Genomic DNA, 15,948 nt, shown 5'->3' on the forward strand with positions numbered 1-15,948 from the left:
AGATGGTAGAAGAAGGAGGGATGGGGAGGAAAATAAAGTAACCAAAAAAACAACAAGTGAGTGTACTGTCAAAAAAAATGAAATTAAAAAACAAAGAGCAAAATAGAACTTGTCAGCATAAACCAAAAGCTGTACACTTTGATGGCAAGTGAAGAGAAGTTCCTATACAGCTTAGAAAAGGCAAAAGGAGGAGCAGCTCCTTCAAAGAAGTGAAAGGAGCAGTGGTTGAAGTGAAGGCCATCAGAGAGAGAAAATTAGAAGAGGAGTCAGCTCATGGAAGAGTCAGAAGGCAAAAATTCAACCTATTGCTTCGGGGACAGTGAAAGGGAAGATGGCACGGTAAGAAAATAGCATGACAAGGAACTGCAAGATTTATTATGTAAGTGTTTTCCCAGACTTCATCTTAAATTTAAAATCACAACTGGCTTGAATTTTGTTGTTACATGTTGCATTAATGCATCAATAATTTATCGGAGACCAAAATAAATGTTCTCAATGTTGTTATTTTACATTCATCTAAAACTGTTTTGCAGCTTTTAATCTAAAGAAATCTGCACATTGTGTATATAATAACTAGTGTAAACTTAATAAGGATAAACAGTGTGTCATATAACAACACTGTTTAAAATGCAGAATATGTTGGTTCCTCTGAGCAGTAGCTGGCGTCGAAGGAGGTGAAAGGTGGTGGGCAACCAGTGCCAGAGAGAGACCGCTTGCTTGCACTGGACAGGTGCTACAACTGAAAAGCGTCAGGTGTCATTAGGCATTAATGAGCCAGCGGGAGAAAAAGCAGGAAGAGGAGAAGACCATGAGAGGAGCTCAGAGTTTCAAAAGGAACAAAAGGACATTTGGAGATTATAAGAAGAAACAAGAGAAGAGGGAGAAAAAGGAGGCAAGCAGGGACGGCAGCAAATGAAGAAGACGCCTTTAGAAATGGTTTGGGGCGAGTGTGTGGGGAGCCTGTTGCTAGGCAATGAGTGCGCCGCAGTGGAAGTAAGCGTCTATTTCTGTCGTCTGAGTTTCCAGGGTCCAGACTGGCAGCTATTCCTGGAACCGGAGTCACATTCCCTGCTGAACCGACTGCGCAGGGAGGAACGGGAGGCGGGGGACACATTCACGCACACACACTCACACCAAATCCATACATACACACACGCATGGACACTCGATGCTGCGCATGAGTGTAACACGCATGGACACCCACGCTTACGCACACTTGTGTGCAGGCATGCTCACAGCCCCGTTTGCACGTTCAGTCTCTTTTCAAGCTGATAAACAAATGGGATGTTTTCACACACACACACACACACACACACACACACACACACACACACACACACACACACACACACACACACACACACACACACACACACACACACACACACACCTCCATGTCCACGTGCATGTGCCCAAACCTTTGCCTAATATAATGTATAATGCTGAGAAGCATGAATAGCACGTTGCATGTACGTGGTGCACACAGACACATTCATGATAGCTGTGTGTGGGATGTGCTACTGCAGCGTGTGCATGTGAGAGCGTGGGATGTGAGAGATCTTCATTAAATGGATGAACAGGAATGTGGGGTTAAAGACCAGATGGGGTGAGGAGGAAAAAGAAGCATTGAAAGAGGAGCAAAAGGCAGAAATGGAGGGATGAGAGAGAGGAAGTGATGAAAAAACAAAATGTGAAGGGCTGACAGATGGTTAGATTTAATAATGGAGATGGAGAGGTGGCACTGAGCTAAATAATGCTAAATCAAAATAAGAGGTCCTTTCAGGAGGATGCGCTACTCGAGGCTTGTGCACTGGCAAGTGGCATGAAGGCTGATACGCATAGCACACACAGACTCGCATACATGTAGACACACATCCAGATGTGTGTACAGATGTGTATTCAGAATGGGCCACTCACTTTAATAAAATAATTAGATAATAACTTAAAAATCCAGCAGCTCTCATTCTGATACACAACACCTCAAGCCAAAAAACACAACTTTTACATGTAACACTAGACAAACATCCAATGACAGAACATACATGACAAGAAAGACATTGTAGGCAAAAGTGAGACTAGCAAGATTAAGAAAGAAATGAACAATCGAGCAGAAAAAAAATGGGGAAGAGGAAGAAGAAGCAGAGTTTCTAGCCCAGAAAATGTAAGGAAGGAGGAAAAGTCAAGGAAGGAGATAGGTAGAGAAGTAAGAGCGTGCCCCTTACCTTGACATCTGCCTTTTTGTTGAGCAAAGTCTTGGCTGCTGCAATGACAAACAGGGAAAAACAACCAGTTAAAGGTGTAGCTGAGCAATAGCAACTCCATGTTTCTCAGCGAGTCTTGGTATGAGCTACAACCTTTACCTACATTGAAGCCTTCAGAGATAATCTGGATTTGACTGAAATAATGTTCTTTACTGACCTTAGTAGTAATAGTCTATTTTGAGTAATGATAAGTAAAGGTTGCCTGAGGCTGAAAGAGAAAGGGAACCTTTTGCACACTGAACTTAAAAAAAAAAAAGTGTTTTTACAAAATGACTCAAAGCTAAACAACTACAACCTCCTGAATTTACTAGAGTCTACAGATGGATACAGTATGAGTATATTGATTCATCTATTAGTCAAACAACTTGCCTTGATCTTTCCCCCCCCCCAATTTCATAACAGGATTTACCTGTAAAACTGAATTCTTTGACTGCCTGAAAAGTAAAGTTAAAACCAACCTTTCTTAATAAGGCTTACATAGAACTACAAATGTACAACAACTCAAAGATGTGTAATACTAATGTCAAGGTAGTCAAACTGCAAAGTGGCAGGGTGAAAAGTTAAGCCAGTGCAGAAAAACCAGTACTTAAAGATGGTCATTGAGGCTGGCTTTAAATACCAGTCAATCCCCACTGACTCTTATGTTAAATGCCCACCATTATATTAGTCAACAATGTGCTTACAGCCTGGTAAAAAACAGTTTGGGGCTTTATGTATAGTTTCCCTCTTGACAGCAACTGTTTGATGGGAGGTTTTTGGGTTTTGTTTTTACTCATTCATTTGTTAAGGCTTCAGGGTTGGGGTGTGACCGCTTCGATGAACAGCTGAGTTGAACCAGGCGGCTGTAGCTGTAGTTCTATGCTTTTAAACAGCCACACAAATCTCACTGTCTCCTTGGGAACAGTATTGCTCCCAAAGAGAAGTCGGCATATGAAGCGGAGGAGCCAGGGAATTGAACTACCAACCTTTCAATTATAAGCCAGCCCGCTGTAGTCCCCGAGCCACTCAAACAGGCTACAAGCAGACAGACTAGAAATTTTCCGAATATGGAATTTTCACATCAGTTTGTCTTAAGAATAGTTGGCACAAAGACGCTGTTGTCAGTGAAATAAAAATACTCTCCATTTGCATTGTTTCACATGAATTCTCAGGCTAAAGTCTCCCTGAAGCCATGAGGAAGTCAAAGTAAAGATGGCTGCCTCACACGGCAGCCATAAACCCAACAATAAGCCCTGCCTTAAAGAACTCCACAGAGGCCCAAAGGAGGATTAGTGTTCAGTCTGCTCTCTAATGAGGGGTAATGAACGAGGGGGTGAGGGAGGAAAGCAGGAAAGAAAGAACGATACTATAGAAAAAGTCCACTGATGAGCATAATACCCATAATCCTTTACAACAGTGGAAAGTGCGTGTAGTCAACAGAAGACAGTCCGCAGGGCATTTACTGTGACTGCACTGCTAATGCCCAGAAAGTAAGGTGGTCTGATTGCATTAGATAGCTACATGTTCACCCAGAGGGCTCCAAAGTAAGAGCCAGACTCTGGCTTGCTGGTCAGTGGAGCCTGTGGCTGCATCTGTGGGGATGTGGACAGAGGATTAACACTAACACGACACCAGATGATGAGATTGGACGTGCAAATTAGTGCAATTCAACAGCTTTAAAGTTGGTACCAAAATGCACTTTCTTGGTTGTTGGTATTTTACAGCTGTAAACACCAACACAAGGATAGAAAAATGACTTCAGGAGAGCATAGTTATGACTTCTAGAGTTCCTATTTTGATCATCATTATTATTTTACAATAGGAACATTATTTTCTGTCTGCGGTGTCTTAATTTACCAAAGTGAACACTTAACTCATTTAGTTTAATTACTCCTGAAGACAATAGCTAGAGCATGATATAGAAGGCACAAATCTACCTTCTCAAAAGGCAAATAAAATATATTTAAACATGCTTAAATTGGGTTGTTTTTGAAAAAAAAAAAAAAGATTCTCAAAAATATTGTTTTGCTTTAGTATAGATGTCAGTGCTATACATAGATCTCATACAGGTTACCTTGTACAAAGATGTTTACATTATCACTGCCATAGTGTGCCTATCTTATAGTAAATAATCTAGCTGTGATCACCTGGGAGTTAAAAAGCCAGATTCCTCTCAGTGTTACTTCCATAGATGCTTGCTGTGACTTTTTGCTAAGAGCCTGAGTGCAGCTTCAAGTCTAATCAGATGCAATCACATCAGTATCCAGCCATGTTACATAAAACACTATTTATGGCAGTCTGGTTGTTTTTTCTTTTCTTTTTGCTTTTTCCTCTTTCCTTCCCTCTCTCCCTTATTCCTCTTTCTCTGAACATCAACCTCCTGTTTGATTTCCCCACTTCCATTTCAAAACATGTACCAAAGCAGCTACACTGAGTGATCAGAAGCTTCAAGTCGATGAGAATTCGGACTGTGTGCTGATTTCTTTGGGGGAGCAGAAGTCCAAACAGAGAGCGGTTACTTCAAAGACCACTGCAGGCCATGCCAAATTTAAACTGTATCCTTATAAGAGCACATTTGAAATAGCCATTAAGATAAAGATCAAGAGAGAAAAATACATGGAAGATAGGGTGTGCACACTACATCTTATTTTTTCTTTTCTGCCTCAGTGATTCAGTATATTGTGCTTGAAGTGAGGTTTGCATATTCAGCAGCCAAAAAGGGAGCAATAGGAAGTGATAAATAAGCACTTTGTAATCTGGAGGGATGTGAGGAAGGCATGAATGTGCATGTTTAATTGTTGTGCTGTTCTTCCTCAGTCTCCTTCCAAAGGCCGGTTGTTACTGAGGAGAAGAAATGGGGTCAGAAATAGTGTCAAGTTCATTCTCTCGTATTCTCTGATGGCTTAGCAGAGAATGAGAGGATATGAGAGCAGAGAGGAAGAGTAAGGAGAACATGAGTGGAAGTGATGAAGGTATTCAAATGTGCTTTCCAAAGTGACATTTTTCAGTCAAACTGGATCTTCCAAAAATGTCTTTAAGTTCCAGGCATAGCTGTGGAAATCTGAAAAGAGCCAACGTTAGCTTAGTTCAACCCAAAGGTTTAGAAGCAAGGGGTGCTCCTTACCTTGCCACAAATTACACATGAAGCAAGAAGAGAGAGGAGGAAGAGATTAAATCAAAGGCATCACTAATAAATTTCTATTAAAATCATGCAAGATGGACCACTGCAAGAACAAAGCAGGGATGGGCATTGATTCACATGAAGTCCCACATAACGGAATAAGCTAATGGAGAGATATGCCTATAATGAAGAGCCCCTCAATATCTTCTTCATATAACACAGTCCAGGACAGATTAAAAGACTGTCCGCTGCTGTCCTGCAGGATGTTGGAGTGAGTTTGAGTAGATTTTACTTGTACTTTTAATGTATGAATACGTGTAAAAGAACAAGGCCTCTAGTAATCCAGTGAGGCAAAGTGAGGCTGATATGGAGAGGCAGTCCACTATAAATATTTGATCGGAGTCTCGTGGAGGCTGAGGGACACAGAGAGGACGGTGGTGTCCCAGTAGATTATAGAAACAAGGACACAGCCACTGTTTCTGTCTCCTTAGCTCAATGCTAGATTGTCACATGAAGTTCTTTGCTGTTCATAAACGGGCACCCTACTAAGCAAATGTACAGTGATAAGAAGCTTATGAGCATTCCCCGATGCACAATGGCATCAAGGAACAATACGGTAAAAAATTTAGGTGATCTGTGGTCTGTGAAGGGAGGCTTTTAAGCTTACATTTCAATTTAACAGACTTAACATCTTTTAAATAAAAGAGGAAGTAAGATAGACATTTTTCTTGAAGTGGTTGCTGAAGCTACAAGCTAAGTTACATTTGTCAGGAGGGAAGATATAAAGCTCATAGGAGTTGCTTAGGTTGTTGTGCATCAGCTGGATGTGCAGCTGTTTGGCAGCTAGGTCAACCTGAACCACTTGATACAGCCATTGCAGAGTTTTATCATTTTCTTGTCTTAATATGTTTAGACAGACGATGAAGTCTTTTTTTGTCTTGCCTTGCATAACTTCTTAAAACATGACCACTGTGTTGATTCACCACATAGTGGGCTTGAAATAGGTTATGGTGAGTCTTCTGTGGTCTGATGTGGGGGAAAAAAATACCACAGTACACCTGAGAACAAACCAATATGTGGTTGAGTTGTGACTGAGTTAAAGGAGCCACAAGTTAATGCCTGAGTCAAGGCCACATGTAGACCAAAGCATCATGCAAGCATGTGCCAAGGTTAGGCCAAACAATTACTGCTATCTGGTCTAAACTATCCAGAAATGCATGTGCCAACTGCAATCTGGGAACCCGTGAACTTAGCCTTGTAAAGTTTTTGGAGTTTTTCTTAGTCAGGATACCTGGATAGGGCAGATGTAGATGGTTCAAGATTTCTTGTTTTTGGATTCTGGAAAATACTTCTTGCTCTCAACGTGGACTGTTATGTACAGGCAACTAAATATTGCTCAAATGTGATTGGTTAGTTTACAGGACTACAAATAGGCATTTTTTTTGGAAAGCACTTTTCAGTTTCACCACTGAAAAATTAAGCTGAAGTTAACAGACTTTAATTAGATCTGGTTGTCTAAAACAAAGCCTTACATTCAGTCTGAAAAGTAAAACAACAAGGCTCCAACATTTACAATTAAAACATTGGTCCAACGACCAATGACTACATGTTACAGCAATACAGCTACATACGAAACTGGACTGTAAAACCTACAGCTCAGTTCACAACACAATTACTGAATAAGTACTAATACGGGACTTATCTTAAAAAAAAAAACAACAACTTTAAAAGGCTTCGACTTCATGAAAACAAGCCCAGCCTTGCATCATTTACAGTGTTCATCATGCACCAGAGTCCCCTTGTGTTGCAGCGCATGCACCAGTCCAGTGCCCCATGCAGCATTCACCGACAGCTCTCAGGCAGTTCCATCCTTAAAGTTACAGGGGTGAACTTTCCAGTGTCATTGTCAGACAGAGAAAAGAAGAGAAAGGGAAAGAAGAGTGAGGAGTGAGGGGAAAGGTAAGATGTGACATTTGAGGAAACAGGGAAAGTGGGAGTGAAACTGGTGAAGTTGTGGAAAAGTATTGGATGACTCAAGAATCAACAATGTCCAGAGAAGTAAAAATGCCAGAATACAGAAAAAGGAAATGGGGTAAAACTGAGTGATGACAGAGATGGCACAACTGAGATGGCAGGAAAAGAGTGGAGAAAAAAAAGAGAAACTGAGAGACAGGACAGCAGTGCGTTTGGGCCATGCTCGGTGACTCTGTGCAGAGATGAAGATAATACGATGAACAGGGGTGTGTGGTAATGACAGAGCAGTGATGGGCTCTGAAGCAACTATCAAATCCCAGACAGGAGATGAGAGATGTGCTGACATAGTAAATGACAGCAGTAGCTGGGCTTCCACTCTTTATGTCCTTTTCAAATTTAAAAGCCTAAACATAGATTGAAAAAGACGGAAGCTGTAATATTTAGTTATCTTGCGGAAATTAATTTCTGGTTTTCTCATTAAACAAAAATGTTTTCAGTCTTTCTTACCAAATTAAATTTAAAGTTAGTGGTGTTTTTAACATCAAGAAGAGACATATGTATAAACCAATAGATCAGATCACCATTAATACTTCCCAGTTACATTAAAAGAAACTTACATTAAAACATTAAATAGGCCTTATATTCATTCTTTTTAACATACTTGGAGTAGACAGAGTTAGTCATAATGTTGGACTATTTATTTTATTTCTTACGCGTTTTCACTACCAGCAGACACAGAAGGTGTGGGTTTGTATAGTGGGAGAGAACGTATGTGTTTGTTTTAATATTACTCTGCTAGTTGTTCTTGTGTCAGTGCATTTCTAATGATATTTTTAAATATGTATTAATATGATCCTATGTTATGTGTTTCAGGATCCTCTAGAAAAGGATATGGGGCATCTCAAGCGCTCGCCAATTAAACTTTTATAACTAAAAATCTTAACATTGTATGTAAGTAAAAATCCTTGTTTTATTAATTAATTTAGCTTAAATTAAAAGTTGGGTATCTTTCTTTTACATTGGGGAAAAAAAGCATATAGTGCACATTGACTGTAAATTGGTTTTAAAAATGTCACGTTTGGTGTCATATGGAAACATTTGGTGTTGTCAGTGCTACTAAAGTTTGTAAAATTCCAGTCATTTTTATAAGAATATATTGTTATGTGTAAAAATATATCATTATTGCTATACAGCTTCTTCAGCTTATTTTTAAAGTGACAGGATTTTTTAAATGTACTGCAATCTTTTGAAAATAGAATATGCAAATATTGTATCTGTAATTAAAAATCTATTAAATAGTCATTAATTTGTATAAATGTCCAATAACAGGTTATCAAAAAGAAACTAAATGAGTATTTTAAAGACATGTTTTAGAAGCAAAACTCTTTTACATTAAAAATTATTAACATAATAGATGTGAAAAGGAAAAAGCTTAAATTTCTTTCATTTGTCGTATGTAAAACACGGTAATAGTTAGCTGGAAGCATAGCTAATACTGCAGCTGTTGAGATGAGGGGAGGTGTAGTTAGCAATGTTGTCAGCCATCATGCTCTGAACTCCCATGCTCGGAAAGGAGGGAGGGGTAGCAGAGAAGATTGAGTAAAGGGAAAACAGAAGAAGAAGAAGTTCAAAGAGTCAAAGACAGGTGCAGACAAGGGGCAGGGTGGGAGGGGTGGCATGCCCTGGGTGAGCCACCGTGATACCTTGTTCCACCAGCCCTGCTGTGGTGCCGGCGGCTGCAGCCACAGCTGCTGCAGCTGCAGTGACAGAGGCTGGAGCGGTGGTCTGCCTGCTGCCCACTGTTAAGAGTCAAATACCCAGTCACACGTGAAGAAAGAGTTACAAAGCCAGGAGGAAAGGGATGTGAGAAAAGGGTGAAAGAGGAACAAGGGGTAAAGATGGAGAAAGGGTGGAGTGATATTTAGTAAGAAGGTGATTGACGAGGAGTCGGATACAACAGGAGGTAGGCAGGTAGGGTGGGGGAAGGAAATAACAGGTGAGGAACAAAAGGGGCGGAGACACACGGGGGCTCATTAGTTTAGAAGGAGGATTAATTTATATACACAGACCACTGAAAGCATTTTTATAAACGGAGTCGCTGCTTTGACAGAAGAATCCACAGAAAAACATCAGGCAGTGACACAAATCTTTACTTCCATGTGGGACACTTTAAATCTTGCCATTTGTCTCAAAGAATACCTGAGAAGAGTGTTAATGTTAGGATGATGATGGCAATGATGATGCAGAATCAAGCCGCAGTTAGTTTGTGTTAGATTTGTAGCGTCTGTGCTTTTAAAACTAAACTAAAAAACATCATCTTTTCCTGACAGCATCTTTATTTGGTATGTTACACATTGAAATGTGATGAGAAATAGAACCACCTCTGTACCAGCACAGACACTGAAACTGATTTGTGTAACACATGATTCATAATATATGCTGAAAATACAGCAAGCCATTGCATAAAGCACTGACGTTGGATCCTGCCTTGATGTAATGTGCCACAGCTATCTTTCTCTGAAAGCCTATCTCTCACTTTTTACTTTTTTAACTCTGTCTCATTTTCTCTCTGACTCATTCACCTGCTGACCTACTCTTATATTTGAGTACTGCTTTCTCACAAGAGGAAAAATGGTAGGAAAAAAGGTCTCTGAGAGCGGTCGCACAGGCAGGCCACACACCTGGGTCAATGTGTGTATGTGTGGGGGGATTTAAGAATTGACTGATTGTTTAGTGGATATTCAGACTGCTTCCCATGCCGATGCTTGCAGTGTTAAATCAGCTGCTGTGAGTCATGTTTACTAAAGCAGCATGCTTATAGACAGACGTATACACACATTTATATATGCAAAATACACATTTGTACAAGAATGAAGACTCCGTGGGTATAATTCTTCCAAAGCGATTACCCTGAATGCGTTAAAGCACTAGAACGTTCATACACAGTAAATGACAAAATATTTTGTCATTGTACAGTAGATGAGCTCCCGTTTCATAGACCACAACAGTGCCAATAAAAATCAACCTAGTAAGTTCCTATTTAACCATCTACTGCATTTAATACATCGTAGGTAAAAAAAAAAAGTTCTCATTTTGAAAAATTAATTTCCCAAAGTTTGGGAGGGGAAGAGGGAGTGCTAAAGTACACCATGTTGCTTGAATTAAAGCACAGATTCAAGATCATGTAAAACTTCAATAAAGTTATTATTACAGAGATATAAACAAACACAAAGACAAGTACACAGACATCAACAGCTTGCGGATCAATTCAGTGTTTCCCCACATTTTGTTGTTCCAGTTCAGCGTGGTGCAAAAGACACACACAGAATGACTGAATCATTTTCCAACTATTGTTGCTGTACTTTAAGATTCTGCTGTGGGTGATTCACTTCCTGTAGCTGAAAAACTGTCATTAAATGTTAATGTAATGTCAGGTTGAAATGGTCTTAGGTGTTGTACCTCATATTTACAGAGTGTGAAAATATTCTCAGGACATCGGGACGTGAGAGCAGCGAAGAAACAATGTGCAGCTGTTGTTATTAGACTAAATGTGGTTTTAAAATGTGAAATTATTGGAAAAATATCACATAAAAACAGCTCTTTTCATAAAAACATCCTGCATTACATGTTAACAGCTACATACACAAGAAAACCAAGGGAAACACTGAAGCTGCATCGAAATGAAATGGAAATGTGAATCTGAAAGCATGCTCTTTAATCTTTATGTAAAATATAACTCTTGAAAAAGAGACAAATGAGTCTGTCATTAAATATTTACATTTACCTGTGCTTACCAGGTGCATGCCACCATTTTTTTAAACATCAAAAGCCTCATTTTACCTGCTTTGCTTTTCTCACTGTAAGAAATAAAAACTGAGTTTCCCACAGAAATACCTTACTCGAGTGGGCTGCACTGACATAAAATAACAACTAGCAATGTGTTTTCTTTTTCACCTGTCCGGGAGAATGACACCAGCTGCCAATTTACTAGTGGACAATCTTTTCACACTTCCTTTCACAGTTTAAAAGTTTTGTCATTGCTAACCAGATACTAATGGCTTTAGCCTGTCTCATATTTCCATACCGGCAGGCTGACTAGGTCACTGATGTGACAGCCCTTGATATTGTTAAGCTACCTCTTCAGAGGTTTTTCTCCACACACACTCCAACTCCACCGACATATATCCACTCCAGGGATCTGCTGTTAATGTAGGGTCACTCTAACCAGAACCCAAAGTGAGTAGAGTAGTTCACGTGCCACTACATTGCAGTTCATCAGTGCTGCAGAGCAAAACTACAGCTACGCTCGCCAAATACAGTTTAAGGTGGAGTTAGTCTACTTAATGAGTGATTTACTGGAGACCGAGCCAATTATCGGTCCTTTATTTAATTGTCACAAACTGTATATAGAGCATAATTTACAGGGGTTTTTTTTTGCCAATCAATTTTCTTCCTAGGCTCTACTACAATAGCTTTGCATCTGAAACAGAGACTTTAGGACAGCCTACTTTTTCTTACATACCCTAACCAGATCCCCCACCCCATCCTCTGGCTATATTTTCACAGACAGAATGTAATTCTGTGGGAAACACAGTAATTTGTTTGTGGCTGAAAAGATGTGTGGTGGAAGGCACCAGAGATCAATAGTGAATACACAGGATAAGTCAAGTTCTTAGGTGGAGTAATTTTAATACCGGCAGGTGTTGGTTCACAGATATGAATGGTAGGTTTACAAAAATGGAGGATTCAAGAAGCACTTACCGGAGAAATTTCGAGAAACCAGCATGGTAGTAAGAATGGCCCCCTGAGAAGAAAACAAAAGGACATAAACTTAATGATTTTGGTATTTTTATGGAAATTAAAACCCATTTTTCCCCTCTTCTGCTATCAATTGATTGGTCACAGCCATCATTTAACCAACATTCAGGTGATTAAAGTGTTATATTTGCCGCTTGAATCAATAAAACTGTCTTCATTTGGAACAATCCTGATTTGCAGCAGGTGAAAGTCACACTGGAAGCTTTCAGTGCTACCCCTCAGCCTCCTGTCTCTCAAAATTAGGTGTCTACACCACCCGCCCAGCAGGGTGACAATAATACCCCATTAGTCTTTAACAGCTGAGGGGTAAAAGTCAATTGAAAGAGGCCACTATTCGTGTTTGATTTATAAATGATTTCTTAAATGTGGAGTGTAAAATACACACAGTAATTCATCACCAATAAAGATATAACCCCAAATTAAGATTCAAATTATAGAGAGAGAAAAAAAAAAAAAAACTTTCCTCCACAATAACAAAGAATACCAAGCTGCACATGTAACCCACTCAGACCTACTCACATCTAAAGCGCTGACAACAAGGCCAGGCTATGAAAATCAACAGCAAAAAAACTACTTGATAAAATGCAGCATGACTGCAAAGTGAGTCCGTATAATAGCCTGGCACACGAAAATGTTCTGCAGTATTGTCCTAGTCAAACAAAAATGTGTGAGATACAAAGACAGGAGACAAAGGACAAGCAAAAAAACAGAAGAGAGAAAAAACAAAGAACAATGAGGAAAGCAGCTCGTCTTAGCACTTTTTTTTCTCTGGAGAAATCATCTCAAACTGGAGGCGAAAACTTTTCAAAAATGGTTTGGAATTTCAAACAGACGATGGGATGATGATATGCCTAATATCAGAATAGATAACACATGACACATCTCTCGCTCCCTGTAATCAGAGCGAATAGAGTGGCAGTAACAAATGTCTAAAAGGTCAGAAATAGATATGAAGTCCACATCTGAAACATCCAGCTCAAATTCAGAATTAAAGAGAAAAGAACAGGCAGTAAATGTCTAGGAGATTTTTGCATCTCTAAATGATTTTATGCAACATATTACAAAAAATTAAAGCTACACTAGAGTAAAATCTAGAAAAAAAAGACTTAAAAAACAAAGTACACACAAAAAAGCTTGAAAATAAACAGCCCTCCTCTTGATGCTCTCCACTCTCTCACTCTCAGTTTTTTAGCCTCTCACCAGACAATGCACACTAAAAAGAAGTCAATTTTGAATTTTGGCTCGACACACAATTTAAAACCCACTCTCAGCTTGAAATGCATCAGCTTTGGGCCTCCCTTCTTATTTCCTGTGTGGACTTGTTAAATATGGATATCAACTCTTTGCAATTGGCCTCCTGTCATGGACTAGAGTTTCTAAAAGCTAAAAACAGTAGATTGGTTTGACTTGAGACGGCAAAAATTAAGTGTGCAGAAAGGTTATTGTAGATTTTTTCTATTGACCACTAACACATAAAACATGTCCCTGCTTTAGGAAGTATCCAGAAGACCATAAGTTAATCATAGTATGCTAAATTTTAGCATAAACCTGGAATTGGATTTATTCAATTAAAATTTGTTATTGTGTTCGTTTTTATTTAAATGCACTAAATCACAGATTGATTGTCTGCACATTTTGTCCTCTTTTCATACTGTGCATGCTTTGATTTTCTTATATTTTTTGTTGTGTTTTGCAGTTTCTGTTCACTATATAGCAAAACATCTAACCTTGCCACTTGACTTTAAATGTGAAAAGCCTGAGACAATTGTTTGACGCTGTTGGCATGTTAGTTGAATGGTGCAACATTTGCCTGCAGCCACCTGCACTTCAGCTTGCCATGTGCTGGTATTTAAGCCATGCCAAGAGTGGCCAAAAGCAGCAGGGTAACAGTGTCATGCTCCAATGGCTAAGCTGTTACGTCCACACAAAATCTAAGCAATAAATCAGTGTAAAAGGGAAACCATGCATAACACTGAATCTAAATTTGAAATGACTTTGCATATGTAAATATCATATAGATGAAGCAAATGCTATATTTTATACTGCAGGCCAATTAAACCCACTTATGTTTTCTTGAATCACTTTGGTGAACCCTAAAGTAATGGGGTAATAAAAGTGAGTGAGGACAGCAGCAGAAGGACTGAGAGCTTATTAGAGCAGAAGGGGAAGAAGTGTAATAGGGTGAGTATGCGAACAGACCTTGAGTTTCCTCCTGGCATTGAATTTCTTCAGGCACTCCACGGTCTCCTGTCTGTGCATCATAGATGCCACTGTGGATCGTTGCTGAGAAAAGGAAGAAGAGACGGAAGAAGAGGAGTGGGGTGGGTAGAGGAAGAGGGTGACAAATACAGAATTATATTTAGGGAGAAGAAAAAGATAAAAAGAACATTGTCTGCCTTCTTTAGATTTACATTTAAGGCACCCAGTAGTGTACTCCAGATGTGTACAAATAACTTTTGTCAGCTTGTCTATCAAGCAGAGGACACTTACGCAGACCCATGGGTGCTTGAGGGCCTCTTGAGCAGTGATCCTCTTGGCTGGGTTGATCGTCAGCATCTGGTTGATCAGGTTTTTGGCCTCTGGGGTGACTGTGTCCCACTCTGGGGATGGGAACTAGAGGCAGAGAAAACATAAATCTCACATTCACAGAGAGGATATAGAATGTCCTTAGATAGTCTTTAAATGGATTAAAACATATTTTCATATTACACCTGCTGCCTATCTTCATCTAAACACCTCACATAAGGGGAGCAAAATTATCCTTCATAATCACCATCTGAAAATTAACACATATCTGTGTTTATCTCTATTTATCCAATTGGCTCTCTAAGTTACCATATCCTTAGCACTGTAGGCTGCTTTGCAACCCACCTCTACCCCAGCTTCTTCTTTTCTTCCCCTTTCTGTCTTAATAAGTGCCGTTACTGATGCCTGCTCTGTTCTAAGCTGTCTTTCTGCTGCTCTCCTCAGCTCAGGCTCATCCTCTTTAAACATTTAGTGGTTCTGACTACCTTCTCATTTCCAGCTGTTTATGGCAATCTTACATCCTTCCTAAATCTATGCTGCAGTCAGTAGATTTTAAATAGCAAATCTAACTATGCCTTGGCCTTTTATCATGACTTTATGTAGTTATTTTCTTTGATGTTATGTCTCTGTAAGTATTACACCTGTACCATGTACAAATCTTCTAATTTTCAGGCATGCTTTTTTACAGTGTGACTACAAAATTTAATGCATGTAGATGAACCAACGTTCGTTCTCTCGTTTGACAGAGTGAACGTGTGTTTGCTGTACTGCTTAGATGTGTAGCTCAAAAATTTGAATATACTGAAAAAGTGCAGTTTCTTCATTATTAAATAAAAAAAAAAACCTAATTTCCATAAATACGACACTCAATAAAAAAGTGAAATATTTCAACCCTTCTTTGTTTCCATTCTGATGGTTACAGTTTATAGGTCGTGAATAACAGAAAACCAGTAAAACAAACAAATAAGTAAAAGTAAATAAAAGTAAATAAATAAAAATAGATTAAAAAAAATAAAGCACAGTAAACACCAGTAAACATTTCATTAAGATAAAAAAAAAATCAAAAATGTCCAATTTAATTAGTTAACTGATATACTCAAGACTTTGTTCAAGCTCCTTTACCATAAATAAAAGCGGCGAGGCATGTAAGCAATCAGGCTGTGGCACTACTAAGGCTGCTTTGATCGCAGCCTTCCCCTCATCTTCAGAGATTCTCTGTGGGGTTCAGGTCAGACCAGTTGGCTGGCCAGTTGAACACAGTAACAACTT

At 39.3% G+C, this 15,948-nt stretch overlaps 1 protein-coding gene across 38 annotated transcripts in view; it reads right to left on the minus strand.

The window, feature by feature from the left end:
• The window catches only part of camk2b1 (calcium/calmodulin-dependent protein kinase (CaM kinase) II beta 1), a 73,928-nt gene that overhangs the window by 20,056 nt on the left and 37,924 nt on the right, over positions 1–15,948 (minus strand). For 18 of the 38 annotated variants that reach the window (XM_026186685.1, XM_026186698.1, XM_026186678.1 and 15 more), the window contains 5 exons: positions 14,644–14,766; positions 14,353–14,436; positions 12,097–12,139; positions 9,039–9,134; positions 2,223–2,257 (listed from right to left, as the gene is read on the minus strand). In XM_026186685.1, coding sequence (XP_026042470.1) covers positions 2,223–2,257; positions 9,039–9,134; positions 12,097–12,139; positions 14,353–14,436; positions 14,644–14,766 — 381 coding nt within the window. Of the gene's footprint in view, positions 1–2,222; positions 2,261–9,038; positions 9,135–12,096; positions 12,140–14,352; positions 14,437–14,643; positions 14,767–15,948 lie in introns of all 38 variants that reach the window. The other 20 variants (XM_026186710.1, XM_026186690.1, XM_026186705.1 and 17 more) reach the window with 2 other exon arrangements.

Source organism: Astatotilapia calliptera, chromosome 12 (assembly GCF_900246225.1).
Source record: "Astatotilapia calliptera chromosome 12, fAstCal1.2, whole genome shotgun sequence".
Taxonomy (NCBI): Eukaryota; Metazoa; Chordata; class Actinopteri; order Cichliformes; family Cichlidae; genus Astatotilapia; species Astatotilapia calliptera.